The 18,701-nt window shown below is 48.2% G+C and overlaps 1 protein-coding gene across 33 annotated transcripts in view; it reads left to right on the top strand.

The window, feature by feature from the left end:
• NRXN1 (neurexin 1) overlaps positions 1-18,701 on the top strand; it is a 981,700-nt gene that overhangs the window by 637,299 nt on the left and 325,700 nt on the right. For 2 of the 33 annotated variants that reach the window (XM_081903691.1, XM_081903693.1), the window contains exon 1: positions 2,386-2,684. The exons of 29 other annotated variants lie outside the window; for them this stretch is intronic. In XM_081903691.1, coding sequence (XP_081759817.1) covers positions 2,453-2,684 — 232 coding nt within the window. In that variant the 5' untranslated portion in view covers positions 2,386-2,452. Of the gene's footprint in view, positions 1-2,385; positions 2,685-18,701 lie in introns of those variants that run through there. 2 more of the 33 variants (XM_081903694.1, XM_081903695.1) reach the window with 1 other exon arrangement.

Below are 18,701 nucleotides of genomic sequence, written 5' to 3' on the forward strand. Positions count from 1 at the left end.
GCCCACCTAGCAGTTCGAAAGCACGTCAAAGTGCAAGTAGATAAATAGGTACGGCTCTGGCGGGAAGGTAAACGGCATTTCTGTGCGCTGCTCTGGTTCGCCAGAAGCAGCTTAGTCATGCTGGCCACATGACCTGGAAGCTGTACGCCAGCTCCCTTGGCCAGTAAAATGAGATGAGCACCACAACCCCAGAGTCGGTCACGACTGAACCTAATGGTCAGGGGTCCCTTTACCTTTTTAGCATTGCTAAAACGAAGAGGAAAAAATTCAGCAGGGTTTCAGTGCTGGAAACTTCTTCCTTAAAATTTACTGTTAGGAAATGTGTTGATAGTTGAAATCATGAGATGTGGGTTTGGAACCTCTTCATTCCTGCATGCGGCATTAGGGCTGGTTTACATGTGCGTATACTTTGCTTTATTTCGGCAGTTGGCAGGTGAGTGCGCAAAGTGGCTCCATCACAAAGCAAGTTTTTGCAGTGATGCTGCAATGCATTCTACATGCAAGACTTTGCTTGTGGATCTGGAAGTCACCAAGCGAGGACAATGCATGTGTGAATGGTGCAACATTGCCATGTGCATATTCAGGCAATGGAGGGAATCCTTTGGGGAAGGTCCTTAAGTCAGTGGCAGAGCACATGATCAGCTCAGTGCACATTCAAGGAGAGCCCAGAGAGAGCCAAGTTGGAAACCTTGGAGAACCTCTGTGAGTAGCTGGTTTGGGGACTACAGTTCCCACCTTCCCTGACCACTAGGCTTACCAGCTAGGGATGGTGGGAATTGTAGTCCAAAAACAGCTGAATGCCCCAATTTGGGAAACCCTGGTGTAGACAGTACTGAGCCCTGTATTGAAGCCTAAACAGGTGTAACAAAACGACCACATCTCACCCTCCTTCTTACTATCTTCCCCTGTCGAATTTCATACTTCTTGGGGCAGGGAGCCGACTTCTGCACACTTATGACACCATATAAATAAACAAGGATTATAGAGATAATTACAGTGGTACCTCGGGTTAAGTACTTAATTCGTTCTGGAGGTCCGTTCTTAACCTGAAACTGTTCTTAACCTTAGCTAATGGGGCCTCCCGCTGCCGCAGCGCCGCCGAAGCACAATATCTGTTCTCATCCTGAAGCAAAGTCCTTAACCTCCGGTACTATTTCTGGGTTAGTCTGTAACCTGAAGCGTATGTAATATGAAGCGTATGTAACCCGAGGTACCACTGTATAACCAAACATCAACATCTTCATCCTAGCAGAACAGAGAGTTTTCCGTATCTTCACCGGATCGCCTTTGCTCCTTAAAAAGCGCCTTGATCTCTGAGCGCCGGTGGCCACTGGTCTCCCCACTCCGGCTAAACTCTCCCAGACGCACTAGCTTAACGGGACACCCTTTGAACACAGGGTCGGCATTTTTACCAACCCCAAATATCTGGAGTTTTGCGACCTCCACGGATCCCGCACCGGCCCTGTCTTGGTCTCTCTCCCCCGCCCCCAAAGTACCCAGCCGAGTACAGCGCCCCCCAGCCCTTGTGCGCGCCGCAGCGCCCGGCTGCCACATGGCTCGCTGCTGCTTCTGTGGCGGAGCCCTCCCGAGCGCAGGGGCATCAGGTGCCGCCGGCGCCGCTTCCTTGCTCCCCCCTCGGCCGGTCGTCTGCATTGCATGCCGGCGCCGGTGATTTGCTGTGGGGAGACTGCAGATTTGCATAGCGCTCGCTCGCCTCGCCTCCTCCGCCGCCAGCCCGCGTGGCTCGCTCCGCGCTCGCTCTCGCCCGCCCCCCTCGCCGCGCTGGCTCAGTGCAGACGCGGGCAATGGATGCTCGCTGCAAAGCCGCCTCCTGCCCGCCGCCGCCGCCGCCGTCCTCCTCCTCCTCCGCCTCGCCGCGTCCCCCTGCTTCGCCGCCGTCTCGCTGGCAATAGGCAGAGAGCGGGGAGCGAGAGGGAGCTCGCCGGGGGAGCTGCTGCTGCCGCCGCCGCCGCCTCGTGCGTTCTTGGCGCGCCTTTGGCGAGGGAAACGCTCGTGGCTCGCTCCGCTGAATGGATTGCCCCCCGCGGCCGCCGCCGCCGCTCTTCGCCGGGGATCCGGCGCCCCGTGCGCGCCCCGTCGGCCCCCCGCCCCGTCGACCGACGCTCGCTTTGTGGATTATGGAATAGACCCCCCGGAGCGTCGCTTGCCAGTGGAGCTACCGCGTGAATGAGCGCTGGAGGCTCCTCGGGGCTGTCCCCGCCGCGATTCCTTTGCCTGGGGGACCCGGCGGCGCTCCTCGGCCGCCTCTGAAGGATGGTGGGGCCTCTCCGGGGCAAGACGGGACTCCGGGCGAGGGATCGGTGCCTGGCAGAAGCGCCAGCTCCGACGACGCGCCGCTTGGTGCGGTGAGACGCCCGCGCGCGGCTCCCTCTCCCAAAGTTTGCCTGGCTGCTGCCGCCGCGCTGGGGTGGGGGGACACCCCCGCCCCGCTATGCCCCCACGGATGGGGGAGCTGGCCCTCTCCGAACCCGCGCCGTCGTCGCGAGGCCGCCTGGCCCTGCTCTGGATACTCCCGTTGACTCTCAGCGGCCTCCTCGGGGTGGCGTGGGGCGCCTCCAGTTTAGGGGCGCCGCACATCCACCATTTCCATGGCAGCAGCAGCAAGCACCCGTCCGTGCCTATCGCGATCTACAGGTCCCCGGCTTCCTTACGAGGCGGACACGGTGGGTTCACGGGTGGCTGGGCGGCGGAGGGAGGGACGGACGAGGGGGTTGAGAGCCTCGACGGGGAGCACCTCGCCTGTGGCCACCTGGAAAGAGGGTGGCGCGCACACGTGGCGGCGGGGTGCGAGTGGACTCTGGATATGAAGCACCCATGGAGTGGGGCTTAGTTGCTGGGGGTTCTCTCTGCCCCCCTCTCCATCTAGGATCGATGGGTTAGGAAAGGGCGGAGGAGAGGAATGATTTCCCCTGCCTGCACGGAGGTTTGGGGAAGCCAACGATCACCTGCCTTGGCGAAGCCAGAGCCTATGTACAGGCGCCTGCTTGGCAAAAAAGGCGCAGTAATCCTGTTGCCATTTGTGGTGTCGCGGGGGGTTGCGATCCAGTGGTTTTGTTGGCGTTGAGCACCGGGGATCTTTCGGAGGTTTTGTGCGCCTGCTCTCTCGCTGATGGTTGAGAGAATCATGGGGCACAGAGAGAGAAGCGCAAGGGACCGAGGTGGGCATGAAGGAGGAGGGAGCCAGCCGCCCTCGATGGCCGGAGGGAGAGGAGACCGGCTCTGGGCGATCGCTAGGACTGTTGGAGTAGAAACCCATCAATGCACCTGAGGGGAAGGGGAAGACACACCCCCTCGGCAGAGGCGGAGAAAGGGAAGATGAGGGCGCTGCAGCCTCTTTCACGCGGGGAGAGGGTGGCTTTAACCCAGTTCCCTTCCTCCTCCCCCCCAAGTCTCTGCTGAAAGGGGTGGTGGTAGCACTGCTCGCTATGTCCCTTCAGCTTGCTTGCAAAGGTGGCCAGAGATAGAAGATGAAGCTTTAAAGGGGGAGGGCAGCCTTCACTCTTTTTCTGAGGCTCCCCAATGCCAGCCTGGTTTCTCCAGCCCTCTGGATGGGTCCATATTGGGAGGGGCAGGTGGGGAAAGAAGGCTCCTCCCCCTTGTTTGGGGGACAAAGCTCCTCTGCCTGACGGTCTGTACAGTTTAGTCCTCCGGGGAGGAGGGAAAAGGTACCCGCCAGCGGGAGAGGGTGTGTGCAGCAGGCGTCTGTTCCGGATAACTTGCTTGGGTTCAGGATTGGGAGCGCGTTGGGAGCTGTGGTGGCCTCTGTGTCGCTTTCGTGAGATGCACCCCGTTGACCGCCCGAGAGAACCATCTTGCTTCTTGGAAAGGCTCCGCAAGCCCTGAAACGGTCGCTGCCTGCCTGCTCCGTGGCTGCTGTTCTGACCAGCAGCGTTGTCAAACAAGAGAAACAAAATCTGCCTTCCTAGCAATGGCAGGAGGAGGCTCCCTGTTCCCTCTCTCACCCCCTCGTTTTCCTTTTCCCAGCAGGAGTAGCACTTTGGTTACACAAGGGTACATTGGGGCGTGTGTGCTTCCCTGTTCTCCTTAATATTGGGAGATCACCCTCTCTGCCCGTGGTGGTTGGTGGTGGTGGAGCATTCCACTCTGCCTCACTCCCCGCTTGCCTTCCCTTTGTCGTCCCTTCCTCCAGATCTCCATCTCTCAGGAGTCTTCTTCAGAAAGGTTTATGTAAAAGGACAGTGGATTCTGGTGTTGGTGAAAACAAAGAGCGTTGGGAGAAGGGGCCAGGCATTTGTGGCGTTCCAGGGGCTTGCATTATTAACCCACCTTTCCTACAGTGCTTTTAAAAAAAGTAGGTGAGGCTCATGTATGGCATCTGTAGTTGCAAGATGCCCACCTGCCTTGGCACATCTCTCTGTGTGTGTCTGTGTGTCTGTGAGAGGCAGGAATTGAGCTGCCGCTGCTTGCTTTGTGGAAGCTGATCAGCAGCTCCTTTTGCGTGGTGGGGTGAGATCACAGGACAGCAGGGACCGTTTGGCCGCAGTGGAAACTTCATTTGCCCACGGAGTGGTCAACTAGAGCCCAGCATCTTCACTGTTGCTTTCTACGCATCTGGCGCGCCCTGGAGAGGGCGAGGCAGAGAGGAGGAGGTCCCGTGCCCCCCACTCCACTCACCCCACACATATGCTTGTACATCTTTCTCTGCGCGTGAAGTCAGACCACGAATAAATCTGCAGGCATGCTTTTCCTTTAAACACCGCCGAGATGCGCTTATTTTTATCTCTCCCCAGCCAGCCCCCGTGGATCCAGCTCCCCGCCCCACGCCCAAGTTCAAACGCGCTGGGTAGGAGGAGTGGGGTGCGGTGAGTCTGTGGGTCCGCTGACGCTTGTAGCCGAAGCCCCTCCGCTGTGGAGAAGGCTTCTGATAATTACACTCCTTCCAATTATCTCGGGCTAAAATCGATGGACTAAAACTCAGGTTGTCTAATTAGATAAAGGGCCCCGGCTGAGAAGCAAGCCCCCTAATTGTGGAAAGGCAACTGTAATGGACTCAATGTGTGTTTGTGGCAGGCGGGGGTCGGGTCCTGATGCTGGGCAGAGGGACTCTGCTGCTACAGCTGTGGTTTTAGCTGAGCCTTTGAATTCCGAGAGACACACACGCACGCATTAACCTTTTCTTTGCTACCATCTCTGTCTCTAGATCTACATTCCCACGCCTGCTTGTGTACCGACTTGCTGATGTGGTACTAATAGAAGCAGCTGGCGGAGTGGAAATTCCACGGGATGTTCCCCTCTGCTTTTAGGATTTTGAGCTCAGTCTCTCTTTTCATTAAGAAGCTTTCGGTTGGGTCGTGCAGCTTCGCCGCTCTTCATCTTCATATCTTTGCCATGCTTCATTTCCACTATCATGTGGCGTGTCATTCACAAGCTTCGCAAGGTAGCAGAGCGATCTTCCGGTGGCGAGCCATTGCGTCTTTGTGTAAAAGTGACCCAGTTGAGGCTGAGTGACAGTCCTGGCTGGCTTTTGATGTCTGCTGTTTCGTTTTCTGTTTCTTTTTTTTTTTAAAAAAAAAAAAAAGCTTGCAATACTACGCCCATTTAACATGGAAGTAAGTGCCATGGATCTAAGTGAGGTTTTCTTCCAAGTAAACATACGTAGGATCAGACTGCAAGACATGCTGAAGAACGTTGGCGTGGGGTGTTTGCATTTACAAAAAAAAAGAAAAGAAAGGAAAATTACCCTTGTGTGGTGCACTCTAAATGTTAACTGGCCAGAGAGGGTATAACAATCAGCCGCTTTGCTTGCATTAATTTTGTAAATGCAGGAAAGGGGGGGGAATGCTTGGAATGAGCCCAAAGTAGAGGGGGGGAAGGTTTGAAGGGGGAAAAGCACACCCAACCCCATCCTAGCATTCTGTTCCTCTCCCACTTGACTCTTTCAGAAGTCCGCATGTTCTTTATCACATATGCCTACATAGGGGAAATTAAGGGCTAACAGCCTTGTGCAGCTTCAGTTATTGCACATTTGGTTGAAAGAAAAAAAAAGATCATTAAGAGCTTCCTGGAATAAAATCCAAAGGGGCAGATTGAAGGGAATGGGAGGCAAACAGCCCGGGAAGCCTGCGGAGCACAGTTGTGTTTCAGGCAGCGTTTAAAAAACCGTTTGCATACTTTGCCTTGGATTCAATTAAAGCTATATGGGAAGGGAAGAAGAGGGAATGGTGATGAGAGAAAAGCACCCAGCTGCAGCCACCACCCCCCTTTCCATGTTTGTTTGGGGGGTGGGGTGAAGGGAGGGAGACCTAGAAGCTAGTTTACAAGGCTGGCAAGCTAGAGCACAAACACACCTGTAATCAGAAGGTTTTCATGTAGTATTTGGGCTTTTTTGATACCTGGCACAATGCCAAACCGCACGACTTTCTGACATCAGACGCCTTTGTGCACACCAGTAACAGGGGTGTTTCCTGGACTGAATTCCGGGAGGCTGGATTTGGTCATCCCTCGGTAGATAAGGCACATTGGGTAAAGATGGTCACACCGTTATGTGTGCTTGTGTGTAATCATCCTCAATCTCCCCGCCCTCCCCAGTCCTTTAACTCAATCTGCTGTGTTGAACAAGGCTATTGGCTTCTTTCACCTGTCTCAGCAGAGGTCTTGGAGACAGCCCCTCTTTCTCTCTGTGCTGGGCAAACTTGTGAGGGCGGGGGGGGGGGGGAGAGAGCAGCATTAACTGGCAATGCTGGCAACAACAACAACAAAAGCCTGAGTTGTATTTTCTGGAATTTTGGAAGGTTCTCGTTGAGTCCATTGTTAATATTTGTGTGTGGGCAGCAGGCTCCCCGTTTCTTTGATAAGCTCCACTGAAGCAGATCGGTTTCTGGCTCATGATGGGCACGTGAAGTGCATCAGTACAGCTGCCAGAGGGATGCTTCTGGAGAGAGGCAGCCAGTTACTTCCCTCAGGTGCTCAGTTCCTTCCCTCTGCAGTGCCGCTTGCCTGCTTAGACACTTGAGGGAAAGGGTCGGCACCCCCTTTGGGTGTTCCACTGCTCCAAGATAGCAGTGTATCTGAATTCTGTTCTATGGCCAACACAGATGTCTTTAAACAGTACCCTCTTTCTAACAACCTCATAAAATAGCTATTAACTTCTTACCAGGCCCCTTCCAGACTGTCATATATATATATATATATATATATATATATATATATATATATATATATATATATATTGCAGGTGTCTTTTATTGTTATTTTTTTGCAACATGTCATTGATGCAATAACAGTGCATTGATGGTGGATTTATCCACCGTCCACACATCCTTCGACTTTATTAGTTCTGTGATGCTTTCCCAAGTGTCAGCGAATTCTTGCAAAAGCAAGCCAAAAAATACTGGAACATGTGTGGTGTGTGTATATGTGTGTGTGTATATATATATATATATATATATATATATATATATATATATATATATATATGTTACAGAGCTTCAAGCAGGAAGTCACAGGACATGCACAGATTGCACACAAGGCAGTATGTTTGCCTAAACATTTGCACGCTCAAACAGTGGGATTGCAGGAAACCACTGCAATACCATCATGAGCAGAAATCATTGTGAGTGCACAATAAAAAGGTCATTTGCAGCGGCCCATCGTTTGTGCGCTTTAAACTCCTAAGTAGTACTAGAGGTGGGGATGAAGTGTTGGACACAGTTTACAGAAAAGGTGCTTTGGGTGTTTGCATGAGAAGCTAGGACATGAATATAACAAACACTTGTTTACCAACATGTTCATTGTTACATCTTACACGCAACCCAGTTCTATGAGTGACAAGAATTCCAGGCGTGGTCAGGTTTTGCTTCTTTGGAATGAGATGATTGGAGGCTTGCTGGTCCTTCATCATATAAGTTTTATTTGCACAATCATAGAGAGAGATTCATGGCATTCAACACACTGCAACAAATACTGCTGCCCCATCAATTTTCTAGGAGGAAAACGCCCACCAGTGCCATGGGATTCTTGGCAAGAGCTACTCAACTCTCTGTGTCTCTCTTCCAGTCCCAGCCTGAATGAACTCAGTCTAAAACCTGCATCTGTTTCACAACCAGCTGGATGAACTAAGGGGGAAGATAAGGGAGAGGAAAGACTTTTCCCCCTTCCAGAAGGAATCTCTGAGGGTTCCCATTCAGGCCTATATGAGCCCATCCTCTCAGCCAGTTTGCCTCATTCTAGCCACCCCCCTCTCTCTCCTTTACAAACAGAGGCACAGGATTAGGGACAGCATCTTCAAGGGATCATTTAAAGCAGCCTCCCATCATATAGCAGAAGTAGGGTGCATTTTTCAGTCCATGCTGGTCCACCTTCCAGGGTTCGTATGCCACACCAAAGGCAAAAGTGGGCATAACAACCAACCTTTGTACAGTAGGTTGCATTCCAACCACCTCAGCCAGAGGTTTCTACATACTGAACACACCCCAATTCCCAATCTCTTCATACTCCAGGCAGATAAGCAAGAGGTGGTGCCACAGTTCAGGGACACATTCCAGGCAGGCTAAAACACTCCAGCTTGAAGCAGAGCAGGGCCACTGAGTCGTGGTCTGGCTTAGCTTGGCCCGGCAGTGGCCCCTGGGTTCCCCACCCATCATACAGGTTCATTCATTGAGGAGCTCTGATTGTCTATGAGTCTACTATATACTGATAGTCTGTCAGGTGATGAACCTGGATTTGCCTCCCATGTCATGAGTGGAAGGGTGCTCTGCTGCTTTATAAAATCTGCATTATTAAGTCCACCCGTTCAGAAAGAAATCCTGCAAATCGTTTGGACTTGCTGGCAAGTGAATGTTATTTCTTTTTAACTGGAGATCATGTGGTAGATCCTACACAAAAGCCTTGCAAATGAACACATTGATGGGATAGATTGTGGCGAGTTGTGCAAATAGGGGAATGATCTGCCTTATGAATTGTTTGTAGACTTAACAGCACAGGAGGGCAATTGCATTACAGGGCAGAGGGTCTGGATCCTAGGAATGCATGCTCTGTTCCACCGCCACCAGTAAAGTCCCTGTGGTTCACCGATGTGTGTTGAATCTACAAAGCGAGAAAGAATGCTCATGGGATCATGAGGGTATGTCCTTGTTTAGGAACTTGCCAGGTGGCACCAATAACCATGCAGCATTTTTTGCAAGAATCCCAGCTACCCATCAGAAGGCTTGGGCCCAGCTGTGAGACCATGGTCTATTTTCTCCTGCTCTAGGGTACTTAGCACAATCTAACTCTGATCTATAAGGTTGGGCACTGTAGCAGCAGCAGGTGACCAAGCAAATAGTTTGGATCTCAGGTTACTTCCAGGTTTGCTGCGGACAATGGGTGAAATGGACGCAAGCAGAGGTAGATGTAAGAAGAGGTTTGACTGTATTTCAGAGGGGTGGGTGGGGGTAGTTGGCAAAGAGATTTAAGATTCCTAGCAAACAAGATTAAAATACCCGTTGTTGGATAAATTGAGTATTAATCTGTTAAAAAGCAACCAGTGTGTTCTAAGAGTGTTTGTTTATTTACAGTGGTACCTTGGTTCTCAAACTTAATCCATTCGGGAAGTCTGTTCCAAAACCAAAGCGTTTTAAAACCAAGGCGCTTTCCCATAGAATGTAATGCAAAATGGATTAATCTGTTCCAGACTTTTAAAAACAACCCCTAAAACAGCAATTTCACATCAATTTTACTATCTAACGAGACCATTGATCCATAAAATGAAAGCAGTAAACAATGTACTGCAGTCACACAATGGATCAATCAGTAGCTGAACTGGGTTACACAGAGTCACAAAAACAAAACAAAAAGGCCCAGCCCGCAAAAACAAAAACGCAAAATAAATAGCAAAATCAGGCAGACCTCAGCGTAACACTCAAAATGGAAGTGTGGCACTCAAATCGGAAGCGTCTAACACTCAAAATGGAGCACATTCAGCTGCCAAAAAAAGTTTGCAACTGGAACACTTATTTCTGGGTTTGCAGTGTTTGGGTTCCAGGTTGTTTGAGTACCAAGGTACCACTGTATAACCAAATCAACATTATCAGCACAGGTCAAACAGCTGCCCTTTCTTTCCTTCTTTTGTTCTCTTACTTTGTCTGTCATTCATATATATATATATATATATGAGAATGAATGCGATTTGGGTTTGAAATTGAAAGGGATTTGGGCTTTAGACACGAACAAGCCCATATCAGTGTTTAGATCAGAAACAACGAGTGACCCAGCAAGAATGCCCCAGCTTCCCCTTCTTCACGGCTGAGAAAGCAGCTGAGTAAGCAGGGAAGACCCCAAAACAGCTTCAAAATAAACCTGGAAGTCTGTTCCACATTGTTTGATCAGCTTTTTGTGAGTGCCTGTAGCTGGCCGTTTCAACAGCTGCTGCCACAGCCAACTAGAAGCTGCAGTATGAACCAAACCATAGTTATGCAGGTTAGCAAACCTTGCCTTTTGCATGTTCATGTTAGCTGCTACATCAAGAATATTTAGGTGCTGGCAAGCTAGACCTCCAGATTTACCCAGAATTGTTGTACAATCCTTACAGTACGTTTGTATGTGTGCATTTTTCCTTTGGAAGCATCAATTCCAGCCAGTATCAGATCGTTTATTCTACCTTGGCTCCATCCAGTTCTGATTGAACTCTCTAGGAGCTTTGTGGATAGGAGGATTAAGATTTATAATACTCCAATAAAATCCTTACGCAACCACAGCGGATACATGATATTCAAATTAGGACTTTTTGTGTGTATGTGTGGAGGAGAATTTCCTGTTGCTGTACAAACAAGATTTTTTTTATGACCTTGTTCTGTGTAGTGATGAATAAGAAATCTGTAGGAGGAACCTTTTCATTATACTAGATAATAATATACTTATATAACTCTTTATTTATCTCGCTGTGTGATTTTATTAAATGGGACTAACACACTTGCAATTTTTGCCTACAGCATAGATGACTAACCTGTGGCAAGGGCAGCACTGGGCTGAGACATGTCTGGACAGAACATCAATAGTTTAGGGTCTCTGCTGTGCAACTGAGCCAAGCTCAGTTAGTCCTCCCTGCCTCTTGTGCAGTGTCTTCATAGGATTATAGAATCATAGAGTTGAGACCCTGAGGATCATCTAGTCCAACTCCTTGCAATACAGGAATTTTCAGCTGTCCCATATTGGTTACATAATAGCCTAGGGTGCCATATTTCAGGAAATTGTTGAGCTTTTTTTGGGAAATGAACCTCAAAGTTGCACAAAAATGGCTGAAATACAGAAGGTTCAACATACCCAGCCTTTTGTTTATAAAGGTTAAAGGTAAAGGAACCCTGGACAGTTAGGTCCAGTCACAGGTGACTATGGGGTTGTGGCACTCATCTCGCTTTCAGGTCGAGGGAGCCAGTGTTTGTCTGCAGACAGCTTTCTGGGTCATATGGCCAGCATGAGTAAACCGCTTCTGATGCAACGCTGTGACAGAAACTAGAGTGCATGGAAACACTGTCCAACCATCTCGTCCTCTGCCATCCCCTTCTCCTTGTGCCCTCAATCTTTCCCAACATCAGGGTCTTTTCCAGGGAGTCTTCTCTTCTCATGTGGGGGCCAAAGTATTGGAGCCTCAGCTTAGGTTCTTACAATCAGGCATGTGCTTGGCTTTTCTCCAGTGTCTTTACCGGTTTGCTGAAATTGTATTTTTTCTCTCTCCAGGTGGTTCTGAAATTGCTTTATATTCTTCCTTTAATTTGTGTTAGAGTGATAAGACAGACTCCTTGATTAAGGAGCATCCCAGCAGATTGGCTGGCGGATTGTGAGGTTGTGTGTGTGAGAGAGAGAGCAACAGAGAGAGAGAGAGAGAGTGGTGGTGGTGGTGGTGGGGAGAGAGAGGATCTCTTCTGGCACCAGGATCATAACTTACAGCCATTCTCCAAATGTGACTTTTAAGTTCCCCACATTTTATGTTGCCTTTCAAAAATTTCCATTCTGCTGTATCAGTCATTTTTCATGTCTCCTGCCAAAGTATAAACATAAGTTGGAATAAAATGAATAATAAAGCAATCTCAGTCAGCAAAGTGGTTAATTGGATGTGCTGTTAAATATGCATATTAGAGAGAGTGGGGGGTTTCTCTGCTTCTGACAGCTTGGCTCCTCCTTTGAGCGGTAGCCTGCCTTTGATGCTGGGGTGGACAGGCTGAGAGCGCAATCCAAAAGTGGAACGTGGCTGATGTGCTTCTGATAAACATCTTCATACAAGCCCCACAACCTTTGCACACTTATCAATTGACTGTGGGGGCCTTTGCTCAGCCTGGATAAATAACAAAACTCCATTGTCACTTATCAGTAACTGCTGCTGGGCTAAGCCTGGGGTCATCCTATTTTAAAACAAAAAAAAACAAGAAGATAGCATTGTTTCTTTAGTCAAGTGCTGTTCAGGCAATGTTAAGAGGAGTGATTACCTTGAAACCCAGCGGCTGCATTGGTCCCCTCTCCCATTTTCAAAACAAAACTCGGCAATGATTCAGTTATACTTTGTTTGTTTTCCTTACAGGTAACAAATCAGTCAATTTTGATTGATGTGGCATAATTTTCAGAATTTGCTGGTAAGCTGGGAACAGGGCATGTGATTTGGCAACCGTTGCTGGAGCTAGGCAGGTTTGGGTCTGGGTAATTCCTGGATGGTAGGTTTTTTGGCGGGGAAACCCCTCAAAGGCCAACTTCCCGTCAGTGCAGGAAACTTCATCCTTGACAGCTTCATCCTTGATAGGAGGTGATATATCTTCAGCTTTAAAACGTCTAGCCGAGGAAAGCTCATCACCTTCTAAGACAGTCTGACCCATTCTCAAACAACTTCTGCCAAAAGAAGTTCTTCCTTATGCTCCCCCCCCCCCCCCCGTAATTTGAATCCACTGGTTCATGTCCCATTCTCTGGAGAAACATAGAACAAATTTGCTCTATCATCGATGTGACAGCTCTTCAAATATTTGGAGATGGTTCTCATGTCACCTCCTAATTAGCTGTTCTCCAAGCTAAGCAAAGCCAGCTCCTTAACTCTTTCCTCACAAGACTTGATCTCCTCTCACTTTCTTTGTTGATCTCTTCTGGATCTCTTATTCTCTTTCTAGTTGATCGTTATCCCTCTTAAACTGTGGTACCTAGAACTGGACATGCCACTCCTGGTCAGGTCTGGTCAAAGCAGGACAGAGAAGCACCAGTTACAGATAGGTAGCCGTGTTGGTCTGCCATAGTCAAAACAAAACAAAATCCTTCCAGTAGCACTTAGTTGGTCTTTAAGGTGCTACTGGAGAGAAGCACCATTATGTCTTCTTGTGATCTAGATTTGATACTTCTCTTGAGAGCCAGAGTGCTGTAACAGCTGACTAGCACCTGGGAAACCAGGGTTCAAATCCCCACTCCATCTATGAAGCTTACTGGGCGATCCTGAGCTAGCCTACTCCATAGGGTTGTGGCGATGATAAAATGTGGAATGGGAGAGCTGTGTACACCCCCTTGGGATATAAATGTAATAAATACGCCAACATGGTTTCCCCATTGCTATTCAAGCTATAGGGAGCCTTCAGAATTCTTTGGGGCTTCAGAATAAGCAGAACACAATCCTTTGCTCCTCTTAATTTGCTCCTCTTAACTTACTTGCCCTGTGTGACGGGGTGAGCTCCCATTGCTCTGTCCCAGTTCCTGCCAACCTAGCAGTTCCAAAGCATGCCAGTATAAGTAGATAAATAGGTACCACTGCAGCAGGAAGGTAAACGTCGTTTCTGTGCACTCTGGCTTCCATCATGGTGCTCTGTTGCACCAGAAGCAGTTTAGTCCTGCTGGCCGCATGACCCAGAAAGCTGTCTGTGGACAAACGCCGGCTCCCTTGGCCTGAAAGCGAGATGAGCCCTGCAACCCCACAGTAAAATTTGACTTAACCATCCAGGGGCCCTTTACCTTTTTTACTTTACTCAACCTTGAGTAGCAATGGGACATTTGTACTGGCCTAACCGTTGCTTCTGAGTTGAAAACAGCAGAGGCACACCTTGGGGGCACATCTAGCTTTAGAACGGTGTGTGTTGTGAGTCCAGTGGAGTGCTAGAATGGAAAGCTGAAGAATGTGAATTCCGTGTATTTTGGGAGAGCTCACAATCCCAACACAAATCTGCCCAGTGGGAAAATAAGGGTTGCAGGATAACTCGTTTATTTTAGAGATTTATAACCACGCACTCAGATTTTAAAGCAAAAGTCCAGATGATTGACAGCAATATTAAAAACAAAAGTGCATTAAAACAACAACAAATGAAACCAATACATGTGGTGTAGCAGATAAATAATTACAACAGATTTTGCAGTTAAAAAACCCCCTTGAAATTAAAGAACAACCCAGATTGGGACAATGAATATGTGATTTAATTCTTGCCCATTTAAACATAATGAAATCATAGAATCGTATATTTGGGAATGGACCTCAAGGATCATCTGGTCCAGGGGTCAGCAACCTTTTTTAGCCATGGGCTGGTCACCGTCCCTAATAATTGTCTTAAGTGTGCAAGAGTTGGTTAGCTTCTGATGGCTGGGCTGCAAACCTAAGCAATTCTGACCAGTGGTGAGACTTCTTGCAAAGACACCATGTGGTGCACCAGGAGCTGAATGGTTATATAATTAAAATTTCCCTTCAACTCTTGTCATGCATGTGATCATTAGTGTGGTTCGGCATAGAGTGACATTCTTGATCATTTTATTAAATTTTCAGCAGATCATTTAGCTCAGTGCTCCCTTGCTCATATTTCTGCTTCACCTTGGTTCAGTCTTGCCGCAGTTCTTCCCCTGATTAAATAGTTAGACTCAGATTATTATTATTATTATTATTATTATTATTATTATTATTATTATCTGCCCTTCCCCACGCCACATCTCTGCCCAGTACTGAGCTGTCCACCTTTGCGTCTTGTTAAAATCTTACACATCCAAACCTCAAGCCACAATGTTGCCTTTATTATTTAAGTCTATCTCCCTCCTCTCTTAGATTGGATAACCAACACAAGGCACAATGATGTATATATTTATTCTCTAGAGGGAGGCGATCTTTATCAGATAAGTCATTTCAGAACTTTTTGATTGACTCTGAAAGTCCTCCTATTCAGTGCTATTTTTTTCTAGAAAAAGAGGTGCCAGAACTCACCATGAATGCTTCCCTCGTCATGCGCCACATTGGAAGAGCCATTTTTTAGGGAATACCTCTTCTGAGATGGTTTCATTGCCCCCTTTTTCTGCTTCTTGCTGCCAAGGGCACCATCATAGAATATCTTACATTAACCATACATTGACTGCAGAAACACAGGGTCACCAAGTATCAGGAGCTATTAGTGAGAATGAAGGTGTCTTGGCAATTAAGAATCTCATTGAATCAAGGCAGATGGGATTTTGGTCACACGGGCTTCGTTCCTGCCTTTACTGAAAGGAGAACCCTTTGGGTTCATAAGCCACTGAAATATTATATTTGCTTTGTGAACTCTTATTTCTATCCCATATCTATACTATATGGAACAATCCTATGCAGGCCCACATAGTTCAGAGGGGCTTACTTCCAATAAAGTATGCCAATGATTGCAGCCTCAATCTTGTTAACCAATCCTATGCATGTCTACTCAGCAGTAAATTCCTTTGCATTCAGTTAGCTGTGCTCCCAAGTAAATACGTACAGGATTGCAATCTCCGTTTCACTAGTCTAAATATTTATTAAATGTCCCTGCAGAGGAGCAGGAGCCCCTGGGCTCTTTATAAAAGTGCTGCAATCGTGCCAATAACATTGCACTCTCCCCGGTGCTTGTTCTTGTGTGTAATAAAAGAGGAGCGCTGATTTTCCGATCCGAAGCTTTCAAAATGGTAATTTAAGAAACCGAAATGGAAACAGCTGCTGCGGTTAATATACTCTGTCCAAAATGCAAGGGGACGCCACGTCCCGCAAGAAAGACAACAACAATGATATAAAAAGCTGGCTATCATTCACCTAGGACTGAAGCCAGGGCATATTTATGGCGTTGGTTTTAATTCCGGCAAAGCACCTTCTTTGCATTCGTTATCATTAGCCCCATAAAAGTTGGTTCCTGTTTGCTCAGCACAATTCTGACAGCTTTAGCTGATGACACCTGACATAAGCAACCCTAGTAAAACTTGCTTGATAGCGGCTGAACGGCTGCCCGCCCTGCGAGGAAGGACTTCATGAAGAGAGAGTCGTAATAAAATCTGGCTCGCGTATAAAATTTAAAAGTCAGATTTAACTTTTTAGTGTGCGAAGCATTGTAAAGGAAGGGTGGGGGGTAGAGGGAATAAGAACAGGCGGTCTGGCGAAATCCATACATCAGCACGGCTGTCAAGTTAACGAGAGGGAAATGCTTTACTTCCTTGTAAATGTTGCCTTCCTGTGGGCTCGCTTTAATTTTGCAGCCGCGTTTATTTAATTTTAAAGGGTCCGTCTTCTTTAATAGCTCAGGGTTATTGACTTTAGGAATCTGGCTCAGGAAGGCTGTGATTCGGAAGCCACAACAAGAACCTTGAAGGCAGAAGCTGAGTCTTCTAGTGCATCTGTCAATCTACCATCTTTCATTGGGCACAGGAGGGCACCGATGCCCACAGAGGCCTACTTTGTGTTGCATTTCAGTGGAGGGAGGAGCTACATTCACGCAGAGGGGTGTGTGAGCGTAAGTGGAGCTCCCAAACCGTCCACTTCAAGTCCTGAACAACAGGGGCAAACGAAGGCTAACCGACACCCAGGGCAGCGCAAACCGCCAGCTGCGCATGCATTCCACTGCTTTATTCGACACATGCATAGCGTCGCTACATAGGGCACATGTGCGGCATCGCTACATACAGTGCATGTGTGCGACACTGCACATGCATTGAATGTAGCGGTTGGCAAACTGCTATGTACAGTGCATGTGCAGTGTCGCTATGTACAGTGCATGCATGTGACACCGCACATGCGTTGTACATAGCAGTTTGCCGCCGGCACCGCCCAAGTGCCATACGGACGGTGGTGGGATCCTCCACATGCAGCTGCGGCAGTGTGATGGCTGCTTGTGCCACCATGCCCGGGGGTGTCGGGGCGAGCGCCCCACGGGGTGCCTTCTTGTCACCCCTCCAGACATGGCACCCAGGACAAACTGCCCCCCGCCCCCCTTGCGACACCACTGCTAAACAATACGTGTCGGGTTAGCAGTGTTATTCAAACTTGGTTCACCAGGTGTTGTTGGACTACATCTCTCATCATGCCTGAGCACTGGTTCTGCTAGCTAGGGATGATGGGAGTTGTAGTCCGACAACAGATGGAGACCTAAGTTTGAGAAACACCTGACAGAATGATGACCTTGCAGAAGTGCATTGGCTGTGGGTTTCCTTAGTGTTAGACCTGTTAAACTCACCAACCCATGTGACTTGAGAACAGTGCCTTTGGCCTGAGCTAGCTGGGCTCTTGTTTCTTCATGTTCTAACTAACCCATACAGAACGTGGCAGCTAGGACGTTAGTGTCTGCTCACCTGTGGGATCAAATGAAGCATGTTCTGCAACAGCTGTTATGGTCAGCAGCTTGCTTACAGACACAATCCAGAGATTGCATGTGCACCATATATTGAAAGCGCATGCATATATTACAAGCAGATTCCCCCTGCAAGAATGCAAGGAACTGCAGTTGACCCCCAGAGAGCTGCAGTTCTCAGAAACCTTAGCAAACTCCAGTTCCTAAGACACTGGGAGTGGCAAGGTGCCTTAAATGTATGGCATGTTTTCACCCCAAGTGTTGGTGATTATTTTTAAAGCCCTAAATAGCTTGGTTCTAGGGTACCTAGGGGACTGTTTCCTTCCATACCATCCTATGATCAATTGGAGAGGCACTTTTCCATGTCTGAGACAGAGAGAGAAAGAGAGAGAGAAGAGAAAAGGGTCTTCTCAATGTCTGCTCCCAGATAACTTACCCCAGGAGATTTGTTTGGGCCGCTCTCATGTGTAATGCAAAGTGGTTCCTCCATGTGGCAAAAAAAGGAAGAATAAACCAGCATCCACTTCACCTGTTTGCAGGAGTTACTTGCCAAACCAAAAACTCCGAAGCATGGTGTATGAAGCTGGCTTGCTCAACACCCTAAAGTGTCTTGGGAACCACAATTCCTGGTTGACACATAACAAGAAGCCAGAAACTGGGGGAAGGCAAACAGAATCATGGTTTATTCCTTCTCTTGGCCACTCTGGAAGTAGAGGGGAGAATTATTGAGTCCAACTTATGCTTGGACTCTCGAGGCTCAGGCATGTCAGGCTAATTCCTGGCTTAGCGTTATGTGCCAACCAGAACACGGTGTTGTTTTCCAGACCACAGTTTTATCTTGTTGTTGTTTTCTCCACTGAGCATGCATCCATTTTTATATGCAGTTGCTTTATTACCTTTATCAGATTGCTTTGCATTTTAAAAAAATGTTGCAAGCCACTCCAAGTTATGCAAACACACTGGAAGGGCCTGGTGTATTAAAAAATAGTTACTGGAGAACAGGTTACTGAAGCAGTGTACCTCTGGGTACCAGATGCTAAGGATGAGGAGGGGATGACCATCATATTTATGCCTGTTTGTGAGTTTCCCAGAGGCACTGGGAACAGAATGCTGCTCCAGATGGCTCTTTGGTCTCAGCCCCCGAGACATTCCTGTCTTCTTACATTCCATGGCATAACTTTGTAAGCA

The sequence above is a fragment of the Podarcis melisellensis genome, assembly GCF_964234715.1.
Source record: "Podarcis melisellensis genome assembly, chromosome: 3".
Classification (NCBI taxonomy): Eukaryota; Metazoa; Chordata; class Lepidosauria; order Squamata; family Lacertidae; genus Podarcis; species Podarcis melisellensis.